The 26,394-nt window shown below is 36.9% G+C and overlaps 4 protein-coding genes across 6 annotated transcripts; 2 read left to right on the forward strand and 2 right to left on the reverse strand.

Moving 5' to 3' along the window:
* Window positions 1-1,193: 1,193 nt before the first annotated feature.
* LOC121777646 (protein FAR1-RELATED SEQUENCE 5-like) lies at window positions 1,194-3,556 on the reverse strand. The gene is made up of 3 exons (XM_042174968.1): window positions 2,841-3,556; window positions 1,700-2,721; window positions 1,194-1,606 (listed from the first exon to the last, which is right to left on the reverse strand). The coding sequence occupies exons 1-3, from the start codon at window positions 3,554-3,556 to the stop codon at window positions 1,194-1,196; spliced, it is 2,151 nt and encodes a 716-aa protein (XP_042030902.1).
* Window positions 3,557-8,022: 4,466 nt separating this feature from the next.
* Window positions 8,023-10,016, forward strand: LOC121763756 (bifunctional monothiol glutaredoxin-S16, chloroplastic-like). The gene is made up of 2 exons (XM_042159836.1): window positions 8,023-8,460; window positions 9,287-10,016. The coding sequence occupies exons 1-2, from the start codon at window positions 8,074-8,076 to the stop codon at window positions 9,785-9,787; spliced, it is 888 nt and encodes a 295-aa protein (XP_042015770.1). The 5' UTR covers window positions 8,023-8,073; the 3' UTR covers window positions 9,788-10,016.
* A 2,195-nt stretch (window positions 10,017-12,211) lies between these two features.
* LOC121792096 (phosphoinositide phosphatase SAC8-like) lies at window positions 12,212-19,826 on the forward strand. 3 transcript variants are annotated; one of them, XM_042189900.1, is made up of 20 exons: window positions 12,212-12,586; window positions 13,197-13,283; window positions 13,831-13,958; window positions 14,044-14,135; window positions 14,229-14,286; window positions 14,560-14,616; window positions 14,875-14,908; window positions 15,069-15,149; window positions 15,238-15,344; window positions 16,158-16,244; window positions 16,348-16,425; window positions 16,806-16,870; window positions 17,785-17,883; window positions 17,996-18,095; window positions 18,252-18,360; window positions 18,457-18,529; window positions 18,631-18,724; window positions 19,145-19,231; window positions 19,366-19,432; window positions 19,509-19,826. In XM_042189900.1, exons 1-20 carry the CDS (start codon window positions 12,424-12,426, stop codon window positions 19,631-19,633), a joined length of 1,791 nt encoding a protein of 596 aa, XP_042045834.1. In that variant the 5' UTR covers window positions 12,212-12,423; the 3' UTR covers window positions 19,634-19,826. The 3 variants fall into 3 exon arrangements, with proteins under 3 accessions (XP_042045834.1, XP_042045833.1, XP_042045835.1); XM_042189899.1 differs by having other exon boundaries at window positions 12,216-12,586; window positions 19,506-19,826; XM_042189901.1 differs by lacking the exon at window positions 13,831-13,958 and having other exon boundaries at window positions 12,428-12,586; window positions 19,506-19,826.
* Window positions 19,827-19,842: 16 nt separating this feature from the next.
* On the reverse strand, window positions 19,843-23,456 carry LOC121792097 (acyl-coenzyme A oxidase 4, peroxisomal-like). Its single transcript, XM_042189902.1, has 13 exons — window positions 23,298-23,456; window positions 23,019-23,123; window positions 22,690-22,796; window positions 22,413-22,490; window positions 22,192-22,315; window positions 22,026-22,099; window positions 21,884-21,943; window positions 21,548-21,657; window positions 21,130-21,289; window positions 20,852-20,928; window positions 20,565-20,736; window positions 20,390-20,482; window positions 19,843-20,252 (listed from the first exon to the last, which is right to left on the reverse strand). The coding sequence occupies exons 1-13, from the start codon at window positions 23,323-23,325 to the stop codon at window positions 20,121-20,123; spliced, it is 1,320 nt and encodes a 439-aa protein (XP_042045836.1). The 5' UTR covers window positions 23,326-23,456; the 3' UTR covers window positions 19,843-20,120.
* Between the last annotated feature and the right edge of the window lie 2,938 nt (window positions 23,457-26,394).

Below are 26,394 nucleotides of genomic sequence, written 5' to 3' on the forward strand. Positions count from 1 at the left end.
ATGGAAAACGACTCAAGCCACTAATGATTCGGGGATATTCCTGATGCGCCACATGGAGACTTACTTGGGAAACCCGGCCAATTTAATGACAATGGGTCTTCAAGGAGTTAGTGTGAGGCTTCTGCAGGTTTTGAGGGGGAGATATTGCAAGGACATGCTCCTTGCACCGTTCAACGAGTGCAGAGACAGCTTCTCGTCTTACATTAGACATTACATCAGCGTGACTCCCAACTTCCGGACAGATTATGCGAGGCAAGTTAATGGAATGTTGAACATGGCGCCCCTCAACGAGCAACCCAACCAGCCGGCAAGGAAGAAAAGCAAGGCTACTTGAGTAGATTTTGAATTCCCTTGTTGCTGTTTAAATGATACTTGCTGTTTTGGCCTGTGGATGTTTTTTTTGTTTAGTTTAGCATCAACATTAAGAATAGCTTTCAGATAAGGAAACATGTACACCAACGGTTTTGGGGTGTTATTGGTATTGCATCTTTTTTTGTGTCTTGTTGTTTCGTATCTTTTTCAGCAGGTTTCATGCCGCATCGTGTTACAGCTTATATGAAGCCAATTTATTAAGGAATGTTGTATTTGGAATGAATTTTGTCAGTGTAAAAGTGTGTAAATTGAAGCCGAATTAAATATGGGGTGTTGACATCTGGAATGAATGGTGTCATTAGGATATATGAACCTCATAACACACTTGTCAAAATATTGTACATCAGAAAGTAAACCATCCAGGTTGAAATAAATCAACAAAAACTGAAAATACATCGTAATAGATCGTACAACATCCAGGTTTTAGATACCAAAAGAAAACTGATAAACTTAGCTCATTCAACTAGATCCCTCTCAATTGGAAAGCAATACAACCTATTTAGTTTTGAATTACTGAATGATGGTAAAGACATTGGCTTTTGAGAGATGAAATCATTAGTACACAAACACTCACACATTACTCAATGCTGGTAACGACATTGACTTTTGAAAATGAATTCATTAGAAAACAAAAGCAAACTGACAATGTGATACTTAAACCTTGAGACTGAATAATTAGAACTAAAACCAAACAACATACGATCTCTTGTACTGACTTTCAATGCTGGAAAAAATGGCTTACATTTAATTGTACTATTGTTATCAAAGATTAGGATTAAAAATAAAACCAAGTTACAAATGAACAGCAAATCCACATTTTGCTACATAGTTGACTTTCCTTTCTCCCTGCCACAATTCCTTGCATCGTGATGACCCATTTCTCGACACTTTGCACATCGCCTCTTAGGTTTGTTCTGTAATATGATAGCCTTCTCTAAGGATGATTGAATTCTTTTTCCAGATGTGCTGCCGGATCCCTTTGTACTCACTACATTAGGAGGGTGCACGGTAACAACACTCGGTCGAGCTAGCCCATACAGGTTCTCAATACTCTGTGCTTTACCCATTGAAGACACGGAAGGTACTGTATCACCAAAGAGTTTGTGACTTAATTCCTCCATTCCGTCGAATAATGCAAACATGTCGTCTGCATTGCTCTGCGCTCGTTGAAATAAATGAAAGTATAACGAATGTAGTTTCGTTGCTACAGCACGTTTTGCATCGATCTGTGAATCTGCGTAAAGCCAACATCAGTAGGATAGCACCATGGTGACATTACGTATGAATGAAGCAATTGGAAACAAAACAAATGGCATTGAAAACGAACCTGCAGATGTCGATGACTCCTCACTCGGATCATTGTGCACTGATTTCAACAAAGACGTCTTCAACCACCTTGTACCAATATATGTTGATGGTATTTCTTTCACGTCATGGTTCTTGAACAACCAAAAAATGTGTGAACATAATATTCCACGACGCAGAAACAACTTGCAATCGCATTGGTATGATTCGGTGCTAACTTCATGACGGACGACACCTTTGTTTCGACGGCTGTCCATTATCGTGTAAATCTCAGTGTTGTCCTCCAACTCAAAGTGAGACATTCTGCAACGACGATGAGCCTCGGCGATCTCATCTTGAACTTGCTGAAAGATGCGATCTGTATACATAGCAGCTGCGTGTTTCTCGAATAAAAGCTCTGTTGACAGGATGGGGACTTTTGAAGCATCAGAGAAATCGAGCCTCTCAGTTATGTTACGCTGAGCATCCAACGCGCTATTGTAGTGCATCACAAAGTCAGCGAGATTAAAATGCGAGTTTGTGTACCTTTTGAAAAAACTGTTCTCGGACTCAGAGAATGAAGTTGTCTTCAACAACGACCCCATTGGGAAATCCCTAAAATATGCTGGAATCCAATACTCTCGATGTGCGAACATGGTAGTGAACCAAGCTTCATTTTGTAAACCATATTGGTTGACAATAGTCAGCCAGGTTTCTTCAAATTCCTCTGGCTCCAACAATTCAGACCATATGCAAGAGTCCAAATCCTTCTTCAACTCTTCGTTGGCAAGTATTCTTTTGGGAACCTTTTCAGGAAGCTTCATCATTATGTGCCACATGCACCAACGATGCCTGGTACTAGTTAGAACCCGTTCTATAGCAAGTTTCATGCCCCAATCTTGGTCGGTAATTATCAACTTAGGTGCGAAACCCATACAATCGACAAACTCCCTCAGCAACCAAGAAAATGAGTCAGCTCCCTCATTTGACACGAATCCGGCACCAAACGTAACAGGGCATCCGTGGTTGTCTTTTCCAGTGAATGGCCCAAACACCATGCAATACCTATTCAACAAGCATATCAAGAAACGATCATTACCAAACTGTGAAGAAGAACAATTTATGAAGCCTTGAGTATGAGCCTAATAAACGGATTAAAGAGAATGCTAGACACGGGTTATTACTTGTTTGTTGAGTAGGTAGTGTCAAATGACACAATGTCACCGAACATCTTGTAGTTCTTTCTCGACACAGCGTCACACCAAAAAAGGCTATTTAACTTTCCATCAGTACCTTGTTGGAATTTGTAATGGAAACCATCACATGTGTTCTTCTTCACCTCCATTTGATTCAAAATCATTTGGACGTCAGCCCCTTTCATCTCTTGCAATATGTCGCGCTTGCAATTCCGTATGTCAGTAACGGTGCAACCCACCGCATCGTACCCACCCAAGAACTCCTTCAATAAATTGAAAGTCTTTGTGGGTCCAATGTTGGCCTTTGAGCAGTCCTGCATGAATTTATAATGGATATCCCCAAGGTTGCGGTTAGATTTCATGTATCGGGCGTGCTTTTTATCAACCATCTCGTGATTGTGTAGGTCTACAAAGTTGCTGACAACATAACAAGGACTGCCAGGATCGGTCGAATACTTCAAAGTAAGTTTGGCATTGCAATTACACCTGCTAGAACGGCGTCTACGTTTGGTAGAACTCGCCTCTTCGTTGACATCCCACTTTTCACCTTGCCGGCTGCATACAATAGTCTGCCAGGTTTTGATGTCGTTCGAGTATTTGTGTCCGAATCTACGAGTATCAAAACGGCATTCGTTGGCGTATGCTTCATAAAAAGAAATTCCTTCGTCCAAAGTTTCAAACACATGGCCAATGTAAGGCTGCATGTCGAGTCTGCAATTTGGGATAAGTGCATCTATAAACAAAAGAAATAAGTGGCCAAATGTCATCACAGAATGTCAGTGACCGAATTGGCAGATTGTCATCGCAAACTATATCAGATAAACACATTGCTGGTAGTTTATGTATAGAGCATCATAATAAGCATAAACAAGTAGACAAAAATGAACTAATTTTTCACCAAAAAAAACGTAACAGATACATCACAGATTCAACTAGGGAGCGAGTATTGAACAAATTCTACATTGCAACAACAGATTCATACGCTCATGTCTTCTACTCTACCTGTTTTGTCTTCTCCGGTCAAGCACAAGAGGTTCTACACTAGATATTCAACAATTTTTTCAGCAAAACACCGACAACAAACTCATCAAATGGAAATCAACCATTTCGAAATATGCCCTACTACTCAATCTCATCCATCAACGAACGTAAAAATGTCGAGCATAATCGTTAGTGGTATCAACATTATAATACACCTATATTCAAATTAGCAAGTAAAACACGACAACAAACGCATCACATGGACATCAACCTTTTCGAAATATAACCTACTACTCAACCTCGTCGATCAACGAACATAAAAACATCGAGCCTCCTACTACTCAACCTAATTCATCAAACAACACAAAAACATCAAACATAATCGTAATTGGTTTCAACGTCATGATACGCCTCTAGTTCAAATTATCATGAAAATTACCTTGAGCTTCGTCAAACATCTCCATTTCAAAAAACACGTGGACTTCGAGCTGACGCCGGACAAATATACTTCGTATAATATCGCGGAAGAAGCTTTGTTAGATCAATTACAGTGGGATAAATTTTATGGCTGAATGAGAAAGAAGCTTCGTATGCATTAAATCTCGGTCAAACTTGGAGATAATGGTAGTTTTGGATGAATGGAGATTAATTAGGGAAACATTGTTGACCATTCACGTCGGTTAGGATTTACATAATTATGCTGACAATGTTATGAAATATTTGGAGAGAAATGTGGGTTTTCTGTAACAACCGAATGCTTCACATTCCATAAACACCCCCAGTGACTTGAATTGTGTTAATCGGTGACATTGACATAAGTATTTTATCATGAACCGTGGATCAATGCTTGTAAATGTGTAGGATTAGAGTTTGCATAGTTTGTATATTATGGAGTTTGTATTTGATCACACCTCTATATATATATATATATATATATAGTAATAGAATAGTAATGTTTTGTATGAAGCCTATGCAAATCTAACAGAAATAGGCTGCAAACCTATAGAGTATTATCGGTCCATATAAAACTAATCATACATAAGATCCACATTAAACAAACTGACTTTTACAGTAAGATATTTTATGATGTTTCCCGCCCAAATGTGGATCTAGTGGCACTTCTGTAAATTTTCTAAACAAGTCTCCCTTTATATGAACTAGTATTATCACCCGTGCTATGCACGAGTCATATGATTTTTAGTTAATGGATACAAATTTTAAACAATTCAATAGAAATAATAATAATAATAATAATAATAATAATTTTATTATTATTATTATTATTATTATTATGTACACTTTACGTAAAAATAAATAGTAATATATTTTCTCAGTCTCACTATAACTGGAGCATTTTCTATTTGGCATGAGATTAAATACATATTTATTTTGTATTTTGTGAGTTGAGTAGATAAAAGAGGGGATAAAGCGGTGAATGGTGATAATGATGTTTCCATTTTAGTAAATGTGTTAATTAGATTGAGACATTCAAAAAAAAGAAAATATGTCGCTTAGAGTGGGAAAGATGGTGTATATAGTAACACGTTATTAGATATACCAATCCCTCTGCCCCATAAAAAAGGTCTTCTTTGTCCATTTTTGTGCGTCCTACAAAAATAGTCATTTCTACTTTTGGCAAGTCCGTTATCTTTTATAGAATGAGTCTCATTATTCATTAACAATATTTTCTCACCTTTTCTTTCTACATCTCTTCTACTTTTCTAAACCTGCATTAAAACGCGTGTAGTTCTCATAGTCCTTATTTTGATGAGATAATATTAGTATATTAATTTATGTTAAATTATCAATATATTAAAAATATTTGATATTTTCAATTATAGTAATAAATTGACAGATTCCCTGTTTAAAGGGAGTTAGAAGGATAAAGTGTATTAGCATGTAAATTAAAAGAATGATAGGAGATACTCAAACTAAATTTATGTTACAGTAAACACAACTAAGGATCCATGGTCAAACACTTAATGCATATTAGATATTTTATGTATATAAAATACTTTTTACCGTCAAAAGTAGATCTTTTAGATAAATTAGCTGCAATTATAAATTTGCATAGTTCCAGTGCTTCTCATTATACTCCAATTTCCAATTTCTAAATATTTTTAGAAAATATTATGAAATAATTCTAATCTAACTATTTATATTAAACTCAAACCAAAAAAATATTACTGTGATTGGCCGAGAGTATATAATTAAAAAAAATAAACACAATGAAATATGAATCATTGCCCAAATAAAATTTGATAGACGCATAAATAATTATAGAAACCCATATAGGGAGTAATAACTAAATTAATAAGTATCTTATTTGCCATCGTCGTCTTATTCTCCATCTTCCACAACAAAGTCGTCCGTAGCCACCGCATCCACGCCGAAGACATCGCTTTCAAGTTGAGCCACATGATTTCCTCAGTTCAAGTAGCCAAATTCAGACCTACTTTCCCATCGATACATCCTCGTCCTTCTCGTTCTCACTCGCTAGGGCGGCACCTACCCTGTCCCCGGCAGGACGTCTACTATCCTGCTTGACTGACTTGTAAATCTGCTCTCGCCATTACATCTCCACTGCTGATTTCTTCGCTGCCCATCTCTCCGAAGCTATCACAACTTGGTGGCTGGTACATTATTGTATTTTTTATACTACCTGTCGGCCTCTGCTAGACTGCTACAATCCGAGAAGTTGAACCACATGATTTCATCAGCTTGCCAAAAAAATAGCTATTCATACTCACTAACTCACATTCTTTACGTCTTTACAGTATGGGTGATTTGGTTGAACTAAGAAAAATTATCGTAACAAAACTAATAAATTATACTTGACAAAATTAAAAAACATAATGAAAATTGAAAACGATGAAGATAGCAAAGCTAAAAAAATTGGGAGAGTAAGATAGTGGACTGAACATATTTCACAGGATATAAGGCAATTAGTAACTGAGTATTTATAATGGAGTAGTTCAAGCTTTGTATAGAAGCCAAGTACTCTATAAAAACAATTTTTAAAAAATGATTTCAAGCTGTAATACCCAATGTGTGCAGAGCACTACTTATTTCTCGTGAAGTAACAGAACAGAGAAGGAATGAAATCATATAGTACGTGTCAGCTACTAAGTGGGTGCAGCGTTCAATAGAGGATTTATTCTCTCCTTCTCTGATGTTTTTTTGGGTAATATGCAAAATGTGCAGCGTGCTTTTTCTTGATAATATGTAAATTTTCTCTTTTCTATTGTTTTTCTTGGTAATATGCAAAATGTGCTACAGCGTTGGCTATAGAGAGAAAAAGTGATAAATAGGCGTGATAAAAGAACACACACTTCATCTCATTTTTCCGCCAAAAAGGGCAGAATTGGTATTTATAAAAAATGGCAAAAAACTCTCCCTTTGTATAATGAAAGATGTAGATTCAATCTAACATTTCGTGGAACAAATAACTTGTACGGATATTTTCCATTTATGCAAGAGGGATTTTAATGCTAAAATTAGTTCATTGGGTATTGCTGTATTGGCATTTGAACTTGTTTTAAATTCCTTTATTTCTTTTAGTTACCAATATCAAATTTTGCAATCAAATTCATATAATAAGCAGTCCCTCGTTTAATCTAAACTAATAGTTTAAAGGATAAATTATTTCGAGAAGTGTCGAGATAAGGGTGAATTTTAAGATAAGAGACATAAAATGGTTGAGAAGAATAGGGAAGATGATGAAGAGATTTTGCATGAGAGATACAAGCAGGTCAAACGAAATAAAAATTTTAGAACTTAAGATCAGAAATAAAAATAAGAGGACAAAGAATATTAAAAGATAAAACTTGAAAAAAGATAGAGAAAACTAATTACATAATTGCCGCACCAGTCGTCTACCAAATCCTACGTAATGGTGCGACAACACAACACATCAATTCTCAATACATAGATACTCCTTATGTCTCACTTTAAGTAAAACATTTCCTATTTGACATGAAGTTTATGCAATTTAAATTATGTGTGGAGACACTAAAAATAAAATAGAAATAATACTACTAATATTTTTTATTTTAAAAAATGTGTTAATTAGCCAGCTCTGTATGGGCCTTTATAACATGGTGTAACTAGGTAAGAAAGGCCCACGATTCAGCCCAATATGAAAATCACTGCATACAACCGGATAATTAAACACTGGAGAAAAGCGAGGGTCGTCTGATATATCGGAGACGAGATCTGTAAATCCGGAGGCTCGCAGAAAATGGGTGCTTTAAACTTGTCATCTCCAACACACTTCCCTTACTCTCTTCAGACTCTCTCCATTTTATCCAATTCCAGATATGTCCCTTCCCTTTCTTTCAATTCCCTTCCTAACCACACCGCTCTCTTCCTCTCCGCATCCTTCACGCACAAATCACCGGCGAAGCACCACCGCCGCGGCCTCGTCGTCTCCGCGCTGCAGAAGTTGTCGGAGACTGAATCGGTCACCGTTTCCTCCGATTCTGATGGAAACCTACCGTCCAATTCCGGTGTTTACGCCATTTACGACAGTGGCGCCGACCTTCAATTCGTCGGGATAACGCGGAATCTCGCCGCCAGCGTTCTCGCTCACAGGAAGTCCTTGCCCGAGCTTTGTTCCGCCGTGAAGGTATCGAGTTTTGTGCTTAGTTAAATTGCTATTTTGCGGAAACGGATGTGAATAATCTGTACCTTTGTAGAAAGCTTTTAATTTTGAAGGATATTGCTTCATCGAGTTTGAATTAATCTTCAGCTATGAATTAGTAGCATTTTAATTTGATCAATTACCGATTTATAGTTGTTATAGTGCAATTACTCGGATGAAATCCCCATTCCTTATCTGAATCCACCCGCCCTCAATTTTTAAATTAGGTTTTCACTGGAACTCTATGTGCGAAAAGGAATTTCATCTCATAGTTACTCGCTCAAATTCGTTAATTTACTCAACTTGGATGGAAATGTAGCACTAAAAAGTAGAAACACTGTTTGATTGGCTATTTTGCTTTTTCCAAATTCGATCATGCTTTATTTGAAGCCCCTTGACTGAATGAGTTTAAGCTTGAAAGCTTATCATTTGAACTCAATCACAAAGTGAAATTGAATTGGAACTCAAGAGTGGGGTCATAAATTGAGAAGATTGAACTGCGTTTTATTTTTATTTATTTATTTGCTTGAAAACATAATAGTAAATCTTTAAATTGTAAAAAAAAAGAATAGCTATGGCTTATCTTTAGTGTCCCACGCAGAGATTGCTTACAAATACACTTTCTTACATGTAGTTTATCGTTCCAGTCAGCTAAAGTTCGAACTGTAGGCTCAAAATGTTTGAACAAGATTCTGATTACAATAGGCACATATGCATCATTTCATTGTTCTGAATCGGTTTTTGTTCCATTATGTGTAGTTTTTGTGTTTATCATTTGTCATTTCAAAATCATTGGATTGCCATTGTGTAGGTTGCAGTGGTAGAGGACCCAGATAAAACTGCTTTAACCGAAGCATGGAAAGCATGGTTGCAAGAACACATAGCAGCTACTGGGAAGGTTCCACCAGGAAATGAACCCGGGAATTCAACGTGGGTGAAAAGGGCTCCGAGAAAGAAGTCTGATCTGAGGTTAACACCAGGCCGCCACGTTCAGCTGACAGTGCCTCTGGAGGATCTCGTTGACAGGCTAGTGAAAGAGAACAAAGTGGTCGCATTCATCAAGGGCTCAAGAAGCGCCCCATTGTGTGGGTTCTCACAGAGGGTCGTGGCGATTCTTGAAAACCAAGGGGTAGATTACGAGACCGTTGATGTGCTTGATGAAGAGTATAACTTCGGTTTGAGGGAGACGTTGAAGAATTACAGTAACTGGCCTACATTCCCTCAGATTTTTGTTAATGGCGAATTGGTTGGGGGCTGTGATATACTGACCTCCATGTATGAGAAAGGTGAGCTTGCTGATATGTTCAAATAGAATGTAATTTTATAGCTTTTGTTTTTCAGAGTTTATTTTGAATCCAAGAGGAGAAAGAGGCAAAGCTAGTTGTATTAATCTAGATTATGGATTGATTGGTCCATTGTTTTCATGTATCATTAAAAAACAGTTTTCATGATATGAAAGACATGCAGGTAGGCTTAGTAACTGAATCGTGTATAAACTATTGTCCAAGTTAGTTTTTATTACTACTCATTTTATTGGGTAAGAACATGGCTCCATATTAGTTTATTAAATTTTCAATATTGAGCTGGTATAACCAAATGAAGGAACAAAGATGAAATATTGTTAATTATTTTGGATTTTCTCAGTGTTAATTGCATTTAAAATCACAAAGTTTGGTATATGTAAATCACAAGTTTGGTTAAATTTTGTACTCTTTCTGTTATGTGATGTATTTCTTTAGGCAGATATTTCTTAAATTAAAAGAGAATAAAATATGAGTGAGAAATAAGTATAGAGGAAAAAGTAGGAGAGAGATAGAATGTTGGTTTTTTTGTCATAAAAGAAAATTGAACAACTCAGAAAGGAATATGCATGGGATGGAGGAGTATGTTATTCTTTCAACATATTCAATTGTCCCGTAGCAATTTTATGATGTTGGGTTGGTGTACGAATGTACTAGTATAATGTTTTTATAGTGTGAATAAATAGTAGTGGCACAAATGTATATGATAAACCGTGATGTGGGAAACGTATTTCGTGTTGATTCCGCATGTGATTGAATTTATTCTTGTGTAGCAAAGTATATCGGTGACGCATGAAAAATACTTTTAGCAGTGGCCACATGAGCTCTGACGTGCTACAAAAGTGTACATCTAATGTTTCGACACGTTTGACGAGTACTTGCACGTCATGGATAGCACTGAGCAACAATGCTTAAAACAATTCTGCAAAGGCATTCACAATGCATTTAACGCAAAATATCGAGAGTGCCGCTAGCCCACGTCTGTCAATAATTGTTCTAGCTTCATTAAGCACACCATGACTTCTGAGCATGTTTGGTAGCATCGATTATATACACACATAAATGGTCAAACAACATAAATGAGACATACACCAGCAACCACAAAGCCTGCTCTCATCTGAATAGGCGTGCCATAAGTAGTCAACACTACTACCTCTTGATTTGGCATGCAATTTTTGGTGTCCCTGGACCCACCTACATAAACATCCTTGACCACTCCAACATCTTCAACGATGTTTTGAATGGTAGAGCTTCGACGACACAATTCACTGTCAATGGATGCAATGCAACTACAACATGTGCTACTATCTCTCCGATGACGTTTGTCCAATGTGACTAACATTAGTGGAGTTCTTTCCATGTCCAGCCCATGCCCAAAAGAGCTCTTTTCACGATCATCGAAGGTCCAAGGCATTTGTGATTTCGGAAATGCTTGTTGATATCATGTAGACATGTGCTATATTGCACAACATGATGGATGATTGACGACGAAGGACTGAATAACCCTAAATTGGATATAATCGAGAAGTGATTAACCCTAAATTGGATATAATCGAGAAGTGATGATTAATTGCTAGTTTTTTCAAAAAAAATTAATTACGAAACTTAAAAGACCCAATAAAAACTTGCTAAGAATTGTAGATTTTAAATTAGAACAAGCTAGTTTTGGCCAAAAATTGAAAACTTCTGGAAAAATCATAGAAAATCAGAAAGATATCATGGCAAATTGATTTTTTTAAAAACCCAATAAAAATGGGCTATAAACTGCAAAGTTTGTGTTGAAATTAAAACTATCTATTACCAACTTAAAATTGTAATTGTCAGATACGTTGTTGGAACAATTACGATTCCACTTCTCTTGAAACTAGAATCGGCTGTTTCAATTATTCCGGTTTGGAACCGTTTAAAACTAGAATTGTCAATATATCGTTGTACCCGTTGCGATTTCACTTCTCTTACCTATAATTGTCGATTCCAATTGTTCCGGTTTGGAACATGCGGTTCTTGTAACTGCCGCAGACATGCTCCTTTGGTGGGCACATAATTTGCAGAACTACTAGAAGTTTGATACTGTGGTCAACTCAAGTGAATGCTTTCGAAAATATCATAACATGTAAATTATGCTCAATTTAATCCCAAAATATCATTTAACCCAAAAATAGTTGTAGTCATCAATTTTGGAAAGTGATCATATGGAAACGTGTACCATTTTTCTTCTATAGGAATGTCTGGTCACCAAATTCAGAAACAACCTAACATGGGAAGGGTTCCAGATTCTCGACCAACAAAAATAAATTTAGAAAATGAGGTGTAACTAAAAGGATGTGTTTGATGAATAATTGAGTCTAATAATATTTTGAAATCAATTAATAATACAACTAACATTCCTAATTTCCATTATCCACGCTTCTTATCTTATCCAGAAAAAATCATCCTTATTTACGGCAAGTAATTTATTACTCATTCGTAGCTATAAAAAAGAATGCTTAATCATCTTAAAATTGATTAATTCGTCAGTTTTAACTAACTTTCTTTCAAAATTCCTCGCACCAATTGGATCGTTGACTCGATTTTGTTTCTCTTCTAAACATTTCCGAATCCAAACTTTTCTCACGAAAAAAAATTAGAAATTTCAGAAAAGGAGGTAATGGAGGCGGAAATTGAATCGAATTCATATGGTTGTTTCAAGCTGTGGAGCGAATTGGAATTAGAGGAGTTCGCCGATAAATTAGTGTTTAAATCTGTGGAATCGCCGGATCAAGGCTTCTGTATAAACCGATTTGATGGAAATATCGACAAGCTTGACGACGGTCAGTAAAATTTTATCATCTAATGAGTTTTCTTATGGTGCTAATTTTTCGTTTGATTGTCAATTGTCTGAGATCGTGATGTTTATTTCTTGAGAAGAATTTCTTTGGAAATAGTTAATGTATTCGTGGTTTTTACTACGAAAGGGGCAGATTGGAGATTTTGATTTCAAGGAACTTCTGTATCAGCTGCCAATTAGCGACTATGCCAATTTTGTTTTGAAGTTTCAATTATAATGTCTTTGTAGCACAAAAAGTAGTTATTCTATTGATATTTTAAATTAATTTACTACTGAATGTTAATAGTGTTCATGTGGAGGAGGAGCAAATTGTGTAGGAATAGGAATTTGTTATGCAATTTACAAAAAAAAATTATTTTGGAAGTATGATGGTCCTAATGATGATTCTACATGTTTTTCGTGTGTATCTCACCGGTGGATTTAAAAAACCTCGCGAATTGACTTGGGTTACAGGTGTGGTTCTGGGAGTATTTGATGATATTCTTATCCATTTTCTCGATTATTTTCCTTTTTCTCTTTGCGTAAAGCAACATCACTGCTGAAATTTCTGATTCTCAATCTATTGTTGACGTGGTGTTATTTTTCAAATATAGGTGATGGTCCTTCTGGAAGTCCTACAGTCTCAAGTCCTAAAGTCTCGACTGTATATGGCGTCGCTGGAACAATTAGGTTGCTTGCAGGTGCTATTTTTAACCAGTCATAGAACTTTGTTCTACCATCATTATTATGAATAAGCATCAGCTCTTAACAGCGAAGAATATGTCTGGCAATATGTTATTAGAACTGTTTTGTGTGATCACTAGTGTTGCATTTGTGAAAATGTTCATCAATTTTCCAGAGCAAGAATGTCCAGCTTCTCATCTAGATGTTTATCTAATGAAAAACAGAAATAATTCAGAACCAGACACTGCAAGTTGCAGTTCATATGTTTAATGTTATAGAAAGGATGTGAAAGATAGATGAGACTTGAACTATATACATGTAAGTTGACAATTCTATAAAGTACTTGATCCTTAAAAAAAAGTTGCACCATATACTATCTGGGTTAAGCTCCTTCATTACACTTACTAGATTGACTCCAATGGAAACATGATATACAATCACATTGGAATATGCATTGAAAGGGCCAATTAGTGCTTAGATTTAATTCAGCTGATCATATGCTTATCAAACATGTTGCTGTTCTGTCTACCATAACGGCCAAACTGACAGACTATCTTTTTGTAGGTACATATGTTATGGTTATAACTTCTAGGAAGGAAGTTGGAAATTATCTTGGTTTTCCTGTTTTCCTGGTTACATCAATGAAGTTTATATCCTGCAATGAAGCTTCAAGAAACTTAACTAGTCAAGAAGTATACTTTTGCATTCCTCATTTAGTTAATGTTTCAAAGTTCCTGACAGTTTGACTAGATAAGTAACAAGTGCATCTATTTACAGAAAAGGGATGAAGATTACTTTATGACTCTATTGAGGACAATTGAATCAACTCCTGGCTTGTATTATTCTTATGGAACTGATATAACACTGAAGTACGTTTTCTGTATAACTTTCTCTTATGCTTGTGTTTACATGAAAACCAGCTTTTATTGATTCGTCTTAAAAATAGCTGATACATTTACCAGCTTGCAGAGGAGATGCAAGTTGGCAAAAGGATGGGAGAGTAAGCCAATTTGGAAGCAGGTATTTTGATTTAACTCCAAGTTTTTAATTGGCATGTTTATGATTCATATTTGGTACGTTGCACAGAATAGATTTACATATCAATTGTACGTCATTTACTTGGAAAATATTGTTTCTCTTCTTATACAAATCTAGATGCTAAGTTGATAAATATTTTTAGCTCTTCCACTACATTGATTGTGCCTCATAGATGGAATTTTAATCAACCTTTTTTCTTTTCCTTGAGGTTTTTAAAATGCATTTTTCGTGAAACTGAATTCTGGTGGATTGCAGGGTGACCCACGATTTGTTTGGAACCGGAATTTATTAGAGGAGCTTATTGAGAATAAGGTTAGATATATATATTGCCTTCCACTGATGCTGGATAAAGAACATGCTACAAGTTCTATGTTGATGGTTTCGTTTTTTTTAATAAATTTAAACCTCCTCATTTGTTTCTTATTCTTTCCTCACTGATGGAATTTTTTTAGATAGAAAGTCTGTAGGAATGAAGTTTGGTTATATATAGATTGAGGGTTCTGTGGTGGTCATTGCTCATGAGTCTGTTGTAATATATTTTTTTTCTAATGGTGTGCTTTAATCATGCAGCTTGATGAATTCATCATCCCTTTATTACAAGGAAATATCCTTACCTCAGTCTCTGCCTCCCCCCCCCCCCCCCCCCCCGCACACACATGCACACACATAAATGTAGTTTTATGTTCTGTTTTTTGTATCAAGCATCTAATAATAAAAACAAGGATAGGGAAAAAAGGATTATGTTTTGCTTGACTAAGGATAAAGCTTTCAGACTGGAGAACTGAAGCTAAAAGATTCTCCTGCTATTATTAAAATAGTTTCACGGAGGTGTACGAGGCGCTTAGGTAACAAAATATGGGTTGTCTTTTACTCCTATACATAAAATAAATTTTGGATCCTTTAAAATTCAACTTATTTCACATCTTGATTTAGGAACAAGAATGTGGAGACGAGGAGCCAATTTAGAAGGGGATGCTGCTAATTTTATAGAAACCGAGCAGCTGCTGGAATTTAAAGATCGCATATCTTCTTTTCTGCAGGTTTACTTCAGTTATCTTCATCCTCCTGTAGGAGATAGATTGTTGTGAATAACTGGAACCTCGCCTTATTTGATCCAATTGATCCCTTTCTTAATTAAAGCAGATAGTATAGAATAATAGATATCAATCGCATGCAACAGTAGGGATGAAAGCAGTTTTCTACCTTCACATCTTGCTTCTTTTTTCTTTTTCTTGAAATTCTCCTGCTTAAGCGCCTTGAGTTTGGACTTTTGATATATCTAAATATTTTGGACTTTTGATATATCTAAACTGGAATAAATACCTGTTTTAAAAGCATCTTTATGCTTAATAATAAGTTTCTGTTAAGTAGGGAAGCCATATAAGAAGTTGAACTTTGTGAACTTTTATTTATATATCCTTTTCACTTTAATCGAAACTGTGGATTTTCAGCTTACTTATCACGGTTTTTTCAAGTCCATTAGTATATATTTATATATTAGAATGACTGTATATTGAAGATCTGGAGTCGAAACAATTACTACCTTTTATGATTTGAATAATTCTCAATATATACTAGAGTAAAAGTTGACTTTGCCTCTAAAGTATCCACGTCATCGAAGAATTGTCCAGTAATTAAGTGAAACAATGCACTCCAATCAAAGACACTAAAAATTCTTTTCATCTACACCGTGAGCTAATAAACATTACTTCTAGTGCGAATAATCGTTGTTAACTATGCTATTCTTTACGGAGGAGGAGTTCATAATTATTAGCCCACAATTTATATACCCTTTTCTTTTGGATGCTCTAACCACAGGGAGGCAAACTCATAAAAACACCCTGTTTTTTTAGGTTAGGGGCTCAATTCCACTTCTATGGGAGCAAATTGTTGATTTGAGCTACAAACCGCATCTTCAACTAATTGATCATGAACATACAGTACGTATATATCCTTCTAATTTACTTCCTGTTTCAGAGTAATGTGTTTTTCTGTATCTACTCTTTTATTCATTGCTAACACTATTATATCTGCTTGTACCAGTCTATGGTTGCCGAACGGCATTTCAATGATCTATTGAAATGTTATGGAGGGTGTATTGTGGTTGACTTGACAGATAAGGTTAGATATTCTTGGTCAATACCCCTATAGTTTCCAAGCAATATGCTGTTGAATGAGTACGGTTTTAGTTGTTTATGCTGTATTCTCTAATATTTTGTCCAAAGGTGGTGAAAATTCGGTCATTCTCTTCTTGGTCAATTTTGCATTCATGGTAGTCAAAACTTGCTCTGTTTCTTAATTCATCTTTTCTTTTGTATATATGATTTTAACTCTGCTCCTCAAAACACTAGTACATTACAAAAGAATGACACATCTACTGATTTTCTAAGATTTGCACCTGTTCAATTATCTTAAATTCCACTATGTAATGTGTTTTTCTAATGCCTGATTAATAGTCTCGTACAAATTTGACTGGGTACTCTGTTTCTTTCTGTCTTTAGCATGGAGATGAAGGCATGTTAAGTACAGCTTATGAAGAAGAAATGCAAAAACATCCAAATGTGAGGTGCGTTATTTATATTGGTTCTGTAAAACTATGATATAAACCTCTGTTTCGCATATTAGGAATAAAATTGCCTAAGATAGCAACATGAAGTCCCAGTCAGAGCATAATCTGAGAGTTAAGGCGATGGATGAATGAAATATGAGCAGAGAATGAACGAAACAGCCTCCTGGAGGAGGAAACTAAAGAACAAAAACAGGGAACAAAAGGAACGAAATAAAATAAAGCTGAATAAAAGAGAACAGAGATAAATCCGCTTACGAGGCCCTACGGAAACTACTGCCCTGTACTACTTTTTTCGGGAACACATAGCTCTTCCATTGAGTAGCTATTTATACTAAAGACTACTACTTTAAATATAACTTGTGTAACATAAACCACTACACTCACAATAAACAACATACAAATAATGACCTACAAAAATCCATTGAGGAACTATTTATAATAAGTACTGAGGACTCATACTTAAATAAAACTCCTGACCCTAAACCAGCTCTAACTCTAATACATAACCACTAGACTCCTTGGGACAATAAACAACTAAGTAACTAACAAATAATAATAATAAAAATCTAAAGACTCTTGCAAGGTATAGGGGATGATCCTTATCATAATTCCACTTTATAGTTTTTGAAAATTCTAAATTCTTATATAACTTAAGGAAATGAAATGCATGTCCTTTTATCATTTTTTACTGAAAGAGTATAATTGATCCACTGACTGCTCCAAAATTTCTGTGCCTAGATTATAGATGACTCATAAATTAAAATCTATTGTGTTGAACTATGTTTTCTTTCCAACTATGTATTAACAGTACAGTGATCTGTTTGAATTCTTTGTACTTCCCCCTTCTGTTTTCCTCCATGTTTTTAATGTGGCAAAGGAAAATATAACTTGTGTATATGTTGTTGCTCCAGGTATGTCTCATTTGACTTCCACCAATCATGTGGCCATGGAAACTTTGATAATATCCAACTTTTGTACGACGAAATTTCTGAAGACTTTGAGGAGCAAGGGTAATATTTGGACTTTGCATTTCAAGTTTCTTATTTCTGAAATGTTTTTGTGAATGATACTATGGTGGATCTTGGTAATGCCCTTTTAATATTTACTATTCTAGCTGAACAGATACTTCCTTTTAGATTCTGAAGGAAAGATTCTAGCAGAACAGGAGGGAGTGGTTAGATCAAACTGCATTGATTGCCTTGATAGGACAAATGTAACACAGGTTGGCGGCCTACATATTCATTTTCTCCCATTCGATTACTAGCAATCCCTCCATAGAACCTTTTCCTTATCAATAGTAAAAAATATTAATTATTGTTTTACTATTTTTTTTAAATCATGAATTCTTGATATTAATAAATTTATGTTTCAAGTGCAGAGCTACCTTGCACAAAAATCTTTGAATTCTCAGCTACAGGGAATTGGTGCCATTTCTTCAACTGAAACCATTTCGATGTTCAGTGAAGATTTTGAAGTTTTTAAGACCTGTATGTATCAAATATGATTAATTCTTTTAGAATGTTCCTTTTGATAGACTATAAAGTACTAATCTTTTTACCATGCTATTCATGGCACTGTGGCAGTATGGGTAGAGCACGGGGATGAGATAAGCCTAGAGTACTCTGGAACTCATGCTTTGAAGCGGGATCTTGTAAGGTAACCACAGAACTTGGGGAAGTTACTAAATCTCTGGATTAGTGTCATATGATGAATAGAAATTGACAAAGTCTAGATGTTTTGGTTGCATTTTGTCACAGGTATGGAAAACAGACATTCTCTGGTGTTATTAAAGATGGGATAAGTGCCCTGTCAAGATATTACTTAAATAATTTTCAAGATGGGGTTCGGCAGGTAAATCATCTAGTACTACTATTGTTCATAATCATTTGTCTTTCATCTTCCCCATGTTTCTTCTTTTCGCAATTTTACATTATATTTTCTTGAGTTATTTAAAATATAGCATGATCTTTGAACCTATGGTGACTTTCTAGCCTTAATTTACAATAATTACAAATAAAGCATAAACTTAAGTCTGTTGCGCGGACGAACTAAAACATTGGCAAACTGTGTGGTTGGCATGTATCGCCGAAAAAAGCTGAGTTGGAAGAAAAAATATAAATAAATAACAATGACAGTTACATATTTATGAATAACCCTAGATTTGTATGTAAATGAGTTTGAGTTTGGTGTAAATGGTTGGAGATGGCCTAAGTTGTGGCTATATTTTTAGTAATAATCCTATCAGTCCTGATATCCATACCTCGCTCGCAGGATGCTATCGATCTTATCTGTGGTCACTATACTGTGAGTAGAATTAGACCCTCTCCGCTCCAGCCTAAAGGAATTGATACCCTCTCAGTAAGATATAATCTTTTGCATAATTGTCACATTCATTTTCAGGTTTCACGATTGGAAACTCAAATATCCATTCACTCACTGTGTGTTAACAATAAACTAGCTCACTTTCTAACTCGGGAACTGTATATTTTCAGTACCTTCCGGTTGCATCTGCTTTAGTAATTGGAGGCTTGACTGTGACATCAATCACATTAAATCAAGGTATCGTTACATTTATCTCAACCAAGTGATAACGGACACTAACATCGCCTGGTGTTTATTTACTTCACTGCAGCAGGTCGAAATGCACAGCAGTATCTATCTTCTGTGGTCTGCGCTGGGCTAACCGCTGGATTGATGGCTGTTGTTAAGGCCAATGGCAGGCAAATATGTTCGAGGCCTCGCTTGTGTGGTCTGTTTTAGGCGACACTTGTACACTAGCCAAGACAAATTTATCGAAATTTGTCGAATAAAAGTAAGAATAGAAGAGGGTGTGATGAACTGTGAAACTCAATAATTTCGCAATGTATAAATTTACATCACTTTGTGATTGCTGAGCATAGTTTTATAAAGCACTTGAGCTTCACATCATGTAACATTGATTGCATGATCTAAAGTTTGGTTTCACCATATACCTGAATTTGCAAAAATAAAATTAATGGAAACCACTAGAGATTGGAAAATTCACATCCCATACATGAAATTGCTTGAAATTACAGAGATGTCGATGCCACTTTTATTGGAGTACTAATCAATAATACTCATAATATAAAAGGTTCAACTGTAACAAATTTGTAGCTAGTCGAATTTCTCTTTTAATTGGCGCACATTTGCTAATTCCAACCACACATCTTGGAACGCAGAAGCCAAGCAACTTAACGAAACCCAGTCAACTCGTGAAGTCGCAGTATCACAGACGACTCCGGTTGCTCGATGCTGCGGGCCTGAAACTGGCGATTCCTGTGATCTCTCTGCCCGTTACAAGGGTGTTGATGTCGTAAGTGCCTTCATAAGTGTATATGGGCTCCAAATCGCAGAACGCCTGACAAAAAAATCACATGGTAACAAGGGAAAGAGTCGTTGCATCTCTTAAACAATGCAAGATCGTTACCCTAACAAATATACTAAGATGAAAATTCGCTCTTTGGATATAGAACTAAAGGTTACTTGATACCGTACCTTTGCAACAAGAAAATCGGTTAAAATCCCATTGCCACCAAGTAATTCCCGCCCAAGAGAAACAGTTTCTCTTGCCTTCAAGGAAATCCATGACTGAATGGAAAGTTTCAGTTAGAACCGAAATGTGCTATTCTCCATGTTTCTTGATTAACCAAGTGCAATAGCAATATTTTACCTTGCCCATGCTAGCTTGACCGGGAGTCATTTTACCACTCTCGTACAGCTTGCACAGCCGCCAACCAACGAGAAACATTGCTTGAATGTTACTTAACATGCGAACTAATTTCTGTTGGTTGATCTGGAAAGCTGCCAATGGAGTACCAAATTGCTTCCTCTCCTTCAGGTACCTTTCATATAATCAAGCTCATAAAGCTCAAGAAAGGGATTAAGGAAATACATGGGTCGTGCACTGCAGCACAGGTGAGGTAGTAGCATAAAATAAAAAATAATTTAGTTATTTACCTGTGACAAATGTCATACACACCCATCGATATGCCAATTGGCTGCCAAGCAACCATGACACGAGAAACAGCAAGCACCTACTTCCAGGTAATGTTCAATCATTAGCAATGTAAAGAAATCAAATTATTAGAACAAGGTTATGTTACACTCTCGAAGCAGAAGGTAGATGAAAAGGATACAGAGCCAGAAAATTTCTTCAAGATATCATTATGAATATCACATGCTATTGATTCAGGCAACATAAGAAACTAGCCAAGATATGTTCCAGGATATTGTACCTTGCTTGTATCTTGAAATGAATTAACTCCGGAAAGCCTGTCTTCATCAGGTACAAAAACTTTGTTCATTAAAATATCACCGTTTTGTACAATTCTTAGGCCAATTTTGTTTTCTATTTTGGTCGCTTTTAAACCTGGAGCATCCTTCTTCACGATGAATCTATAGAAAATTCAGATCAGGTAAATAATGTTGATACATGTGCTAGAATTTGGATCATGATCAGCATCATAGAAACAATGTCATCCATCACAAGACTGAGAAAAAAAGTGATCAATACAGACCATGAAAATGTAAATCTCCTTAATAAATCACCAATGAATGAGGGAGACAGAGAGAGATTTAAAGAGACTGGATGTGTTAGTAACATAGTAAAACTTGCTTATGCAGAAAGAGATGACATTCTGTTTTTTGACTTACCCATTAATCTGATTCGTAGCAGTGTTTCTAGCAAAAATAACTAAAATATCTGCAAAAGTACTATTCCCTATCCACCGCTTTTGGCCATCAAGTATCCAACCACCCTCGACCTGATTAGTTGAATCCAAAGTAAGTATCTACAATAGTGGTCAACACAAGCAAACACATTGATGCAAACTAATATAGGCATAATATGTGATGTCAACGTTTGAGGAGTCATGGTTTTCTTAATTAAAACCTCATTTTCTGAAATTCTGTACCTACAAGATCATTTATATATAAACAGAGTATAAAGTAATGAGAAAGGAATAAAGAGTAAAAATTTATACTCCAAACCTTTCTTGCAGTTGTTCTCAGAGCACTTGCATCACTACCATAATCAGGTTCAGTTAACCCCTAGCACCAATCAACAACAAAGTTAGCTACCAATTTGCAGACATATCAAGAAAAGAGAATATGCATTGCAAATGCTTCACACCCAGCACGCTATTGTCTTCAGTTCTGCAAGGGAAGGTAGATATTTCTGCTTTTGTGCTTCCGATCCACAAAGTCCTATCATTATTACAAGGAAAACAAATAACAAAAATAAGTCTGACCACCATCAAGGAAACAAGACCAAAATCAACAAGCAGTAGCAATGTTACCAATTGTCAGCATTGCCAAGGAGGAATGCACCAATATGAACGTCGAACAGCTGGCATCAACTCTTGCCAGTTCTGCTGTAGCAATGGCATTCGCAGTTATGGAGAGGTTGGGACAACCATAGCCCTATACAGTATGCAGTTAGATGCCAAACTGGCTCCATCTCCATAGCCATCTTTTTTAATGTAAAGCACACTAAAGTTCCAACTTCCAAATGAAATACCTTGATACTGCCACCGGCTACACGCAGCGCACCAAGCTTCGGAACCACTTCAAATGGAAATTCTGCCTTCTCCCAATACTAAAAGACAAATTTACTTAGCATTTAAAACCTTATACACTGAACAGAAGAGTATGCAAATATATGAATGTCTTCGCAACCGTATGCAATAAGCTAGAGCCTCTCTCTCGCACTAATTTGACACATCTGGCTAATAACAAACATATATATACGAATAATCAGAAAGTGCACAAACAATTTGGTTACAAAATAAGAACACCTTTGCCATTATCGGAGCAACTTCTTTCTCCATGCACTCTCGCACTCTCTTCCTCACAGCTTGCTCCTCAGCAGTCAATAGATCATCAAACTGATAATAATCCGAAACTGTAAACTCAACAATTCAGAAATAGCAAAATTAGCACCAGTACAAAGCATGCTTTTCACACAAAAAAAGGAAAAAAAAAAGTGAAGCTCAAAAGGAATCAAATGTGCAAAAATATCAGAAGCACACGAGTTCAAATTCCAATATACAATAGTGTTTCGCAACTGAAATCCACGCAGATCGCTTTAATCCTCCAATAAAATAGCAGCAATCGTTCAACTTACCGCTGGGGGGAAAGACCAAAGCCGGAGTTGCTTGAGGAAATGCGACGGAAACATCCAACGCTGGCAAATCAAAATAAGCGCTCTTCGCCTCTTTATTCGTATCTTCTGCACCACCAATTCAACCGTTTTTCTATGTTACATCTAAATCAATTACCTTAGTAAATAAATTGAATAGCAATAAATCGGATCACGATGATACAGTAACCTAACATAAATAGCAAAGGAAAGCAGAAAAAAAAACTAAAATAATAAATGCGCGTGTATGTGTGAGTGAAAAACCTTGAGCTCTGGAAGCTGGAACTTTCATGGCGACGGATTTCTCGCAATTGCAGATGACTGTAGAGAAATTGGATAAGCAAGCGAAATGAAAAGGAATCGATATAAATAGTAGATACTGTAGCGAAGATAAATCAAACTGGCACGACACTTTAGGCCTTGTCAAGTGGCCTCCTACTATTACGACACGCACATTTTCCTAATTTATTACTTCCTTCATTAAATCCCTCATTTTTCTTTTTTTATTTATCATTTAATAAATGTCTCATTCACTTTCACATTTTATTATAAAAATAATATATAAAATTAAAATCCGTATTAATACTAAGACCATTAGCAGTGGGGCGCCCTAAGGCGCGCCCTATGGCGCGCCACGTCAGCATTTTTATCCTCCTCATTCTCCACCTGCAGTGGGGCGCCCTAAGGCGCGCCCTATGACGCGCCACATCATCATTTTGTTGTTTTGTTTAATTAATTTAACTGTTTTCAAATAACACATAACGAGTAAAAAAAACGACTAAATAAGAAACGGCGAAGTTTTAATAATAAAAAAATTACACCATTCAACTAAAAAAAGAAAAAAACTAAGTCGGGCCAATTCCCAACTTCCTACGCAACTCATCGAGTAATGCACGGAGATACTCGGCTTGTTCGGGGTCGGTGCACTTCTTGAGGGCCTTGTGCGTCTGCAACATCGTCCTTGCCATCGACGCTGTAGCTAACGACGCAAACGCGGTGGCCGTCTGCGTCGGGAGCTCATCCGGGTCCGGAACAGGGGTTGCAGCGGTCGACGATGACGTCGCGGTCGACTTCCCCTTGTCCTTCGCAGCCTTGATGCCGGGAGGACACCGGTGTGCCGGAACTCCCTTCATCCACGTACGTCCGATTGAGGTCAACCGGGTTAGTGCCGCTGCCGCTGCTCGTGTAGTCACCAGCTTCGGTGACCTTCGTCCTCTTCGGCGCACCAGTGTGCAGAATTCCACCTTGGAACTTCTGCTTCTCCCTCAAGAGCGCCCAGATGGCCTCGTGCTTGAACTCGCCGAACATCGACCGGTACGACAACATCGCTTTAGAGCGCAAGTCGTGCACGCTCTCGCCGCTCCCCTGTGACCGCGCGCACTTCTCGAACTCCGCCGAGTACAAGTTCACTTGCTTCTTGATTTGATCCCAGTGCTTGTGGAGTTGCTCACTCTTGCGCTTGTACGCGGTCGGCGGCTTGACCGAATTGTAGAGGTCCGCGATGCGCTCCCAGTAGGCGGTCTGTCTCTGGTTGTTGGCGAATATCGGATCTTCCGATATATCTACCCAACACCGGGCCAAAGTGAGGGTTTCGTCGTCGGTGTAGTTCGTACGGCCGGGGGCGTACTCATCGCAGTCACCGTGAGGAGGCAACTTCTGCGCCCGCTGTCGGTTCCACTTCGCCTTCCCCTTGGCGGCACAGGTCGCTGCGGGGGCGGGATCGGCCGATGCGGTTGGGCGGTGCGGCAACGGCTCTATATCAGACAACCCATACGATTCCGTACTGAAATCGGGATCGTAATGGGTGTTGTCGCCGAACGAACGATAATCGCCGGGTTCTGTACCCGGCCAATGCGCCTCTCCGCTAAACGTAGGGCTATTGGGGCTTGAATCCATTTCGTAGTAATTATGTAAATGTAAGTTTCGAAGATGAAATCGTGTGAAATGAAATGTTACAAATGAACGCTATTTATAAAAAAACGAAACCGCGTGCCATCGTCCGCGGCCTTCACAATGGGGCGGACGATGTCGCGGACGATGGTCATCTTCCGCGACCATCGTCCGCGGTTTAAGTCGCGCCCGAAGCATAGGCCGCGACTATCGTCCGCGGCCTATGCCACACACCCACAGTGGGGGCAGACGATGAATGGCGCGGACGATGCGCGCCATCGGGCGTGCCATCGTCCGCCCATTGCGGATGGCCTAATGAGAGAACTTTTTTGGTTAATTAAATTTGGATGGGTATGAAAGTCTAAAGTTTATTGGTTAATTAAATTTGGATGGGTATGAAAGTCTAAAGTTTAAAAATAACGGCCCATAAATTCTGATTTAATATAGCTATTTTCATGTTTTTTGGACAATTTTTAGTCTAAATTATCCTGGACATTTTATTTTATTTATTCTTTTTCTTTCTTTTCATTTAAAATATAACGGCTCATAAATTCTGATTTAATATCGCTATTTACATGTTTTTTGGACAATTTTTAGTCTAAACTATACTGGACATTTTATTTTATTTGTTCTTTTTCTCACTTTTCATTTAAAATAGTTAGTACTATATCTCACTCAGGGGCGGAGGGAGGGTGGGGTCAGGGGGCCCATGGTCCCCCCACTAATTCTTAAAAAACTTAAGGATATTTTAGTAATTTCACAATAATTATAATTTATAATAAATATAATATTAGAGATAGGTTTCAGCAAAATATATATGAATCGTGCCTCTTAATTTAGCGTATTCATTTTGCCTTCCAATCCAAGTCTGAATTTAGCGTATTCATTCTGCCGTTCCAAGTCTGAAATCTGGTAAACTAGAACTAGGTATATTCAAAACTCAAATATAATCAGGGGCGGAGGGAGGGTGGGGCCAGGGGGGCCCATGGTCCCCCCACTAATTCTTAAAAAACTTAGGGGTATTTTAGTAATTTCACAATAATTATAATTTATAATAAATATAATATTAGAGATAGGTTTCAGCAAAATATATATGAATCGTGCCTCTTAATTTAGCGTATTCATTCTGCCGTTCCAATCCAAGTCTGAATTTAGCGTATTCATTCTGCCGTTCCAAGTCTGAAATCTGGTAAACTAGAACTAGGTATATTCAAAACTCAAATATAATTCAATTAATTTTTCTACATAGGTTGTTTTTTTGTTTGGCTGCAATAATAATTCAAAGGGGGAGAAAGAAGATAGCTTATGTAATTCAATGGCTACGGACTACGGTGGTTCTGTAGTTGGAATTTTATAACTCCAATTCTTTATTTGATGTGTGTGTTAATAGTTTTGCATACAGAAAATATCAAATATTTTGAACTTAATCAGTGTTGACTATTTTTGTAGGTATATGGATTGTTATTTCAAG

Source organism: Salvia splendens, chromosome 2 (genome assembly GCF_004379255.2).
Source record: "Salvia splendens isolate huo1 chromosome 2, SspV2, whole genome shotgun sequence".
NCBI classification, from domain to species: domain Eukaryota; kingdom Viridiplantae; phylum Streptophyta; class Magnoliopsida; order Lamiales; family Lamiaceae; genus Salvia; species Salvia splendens.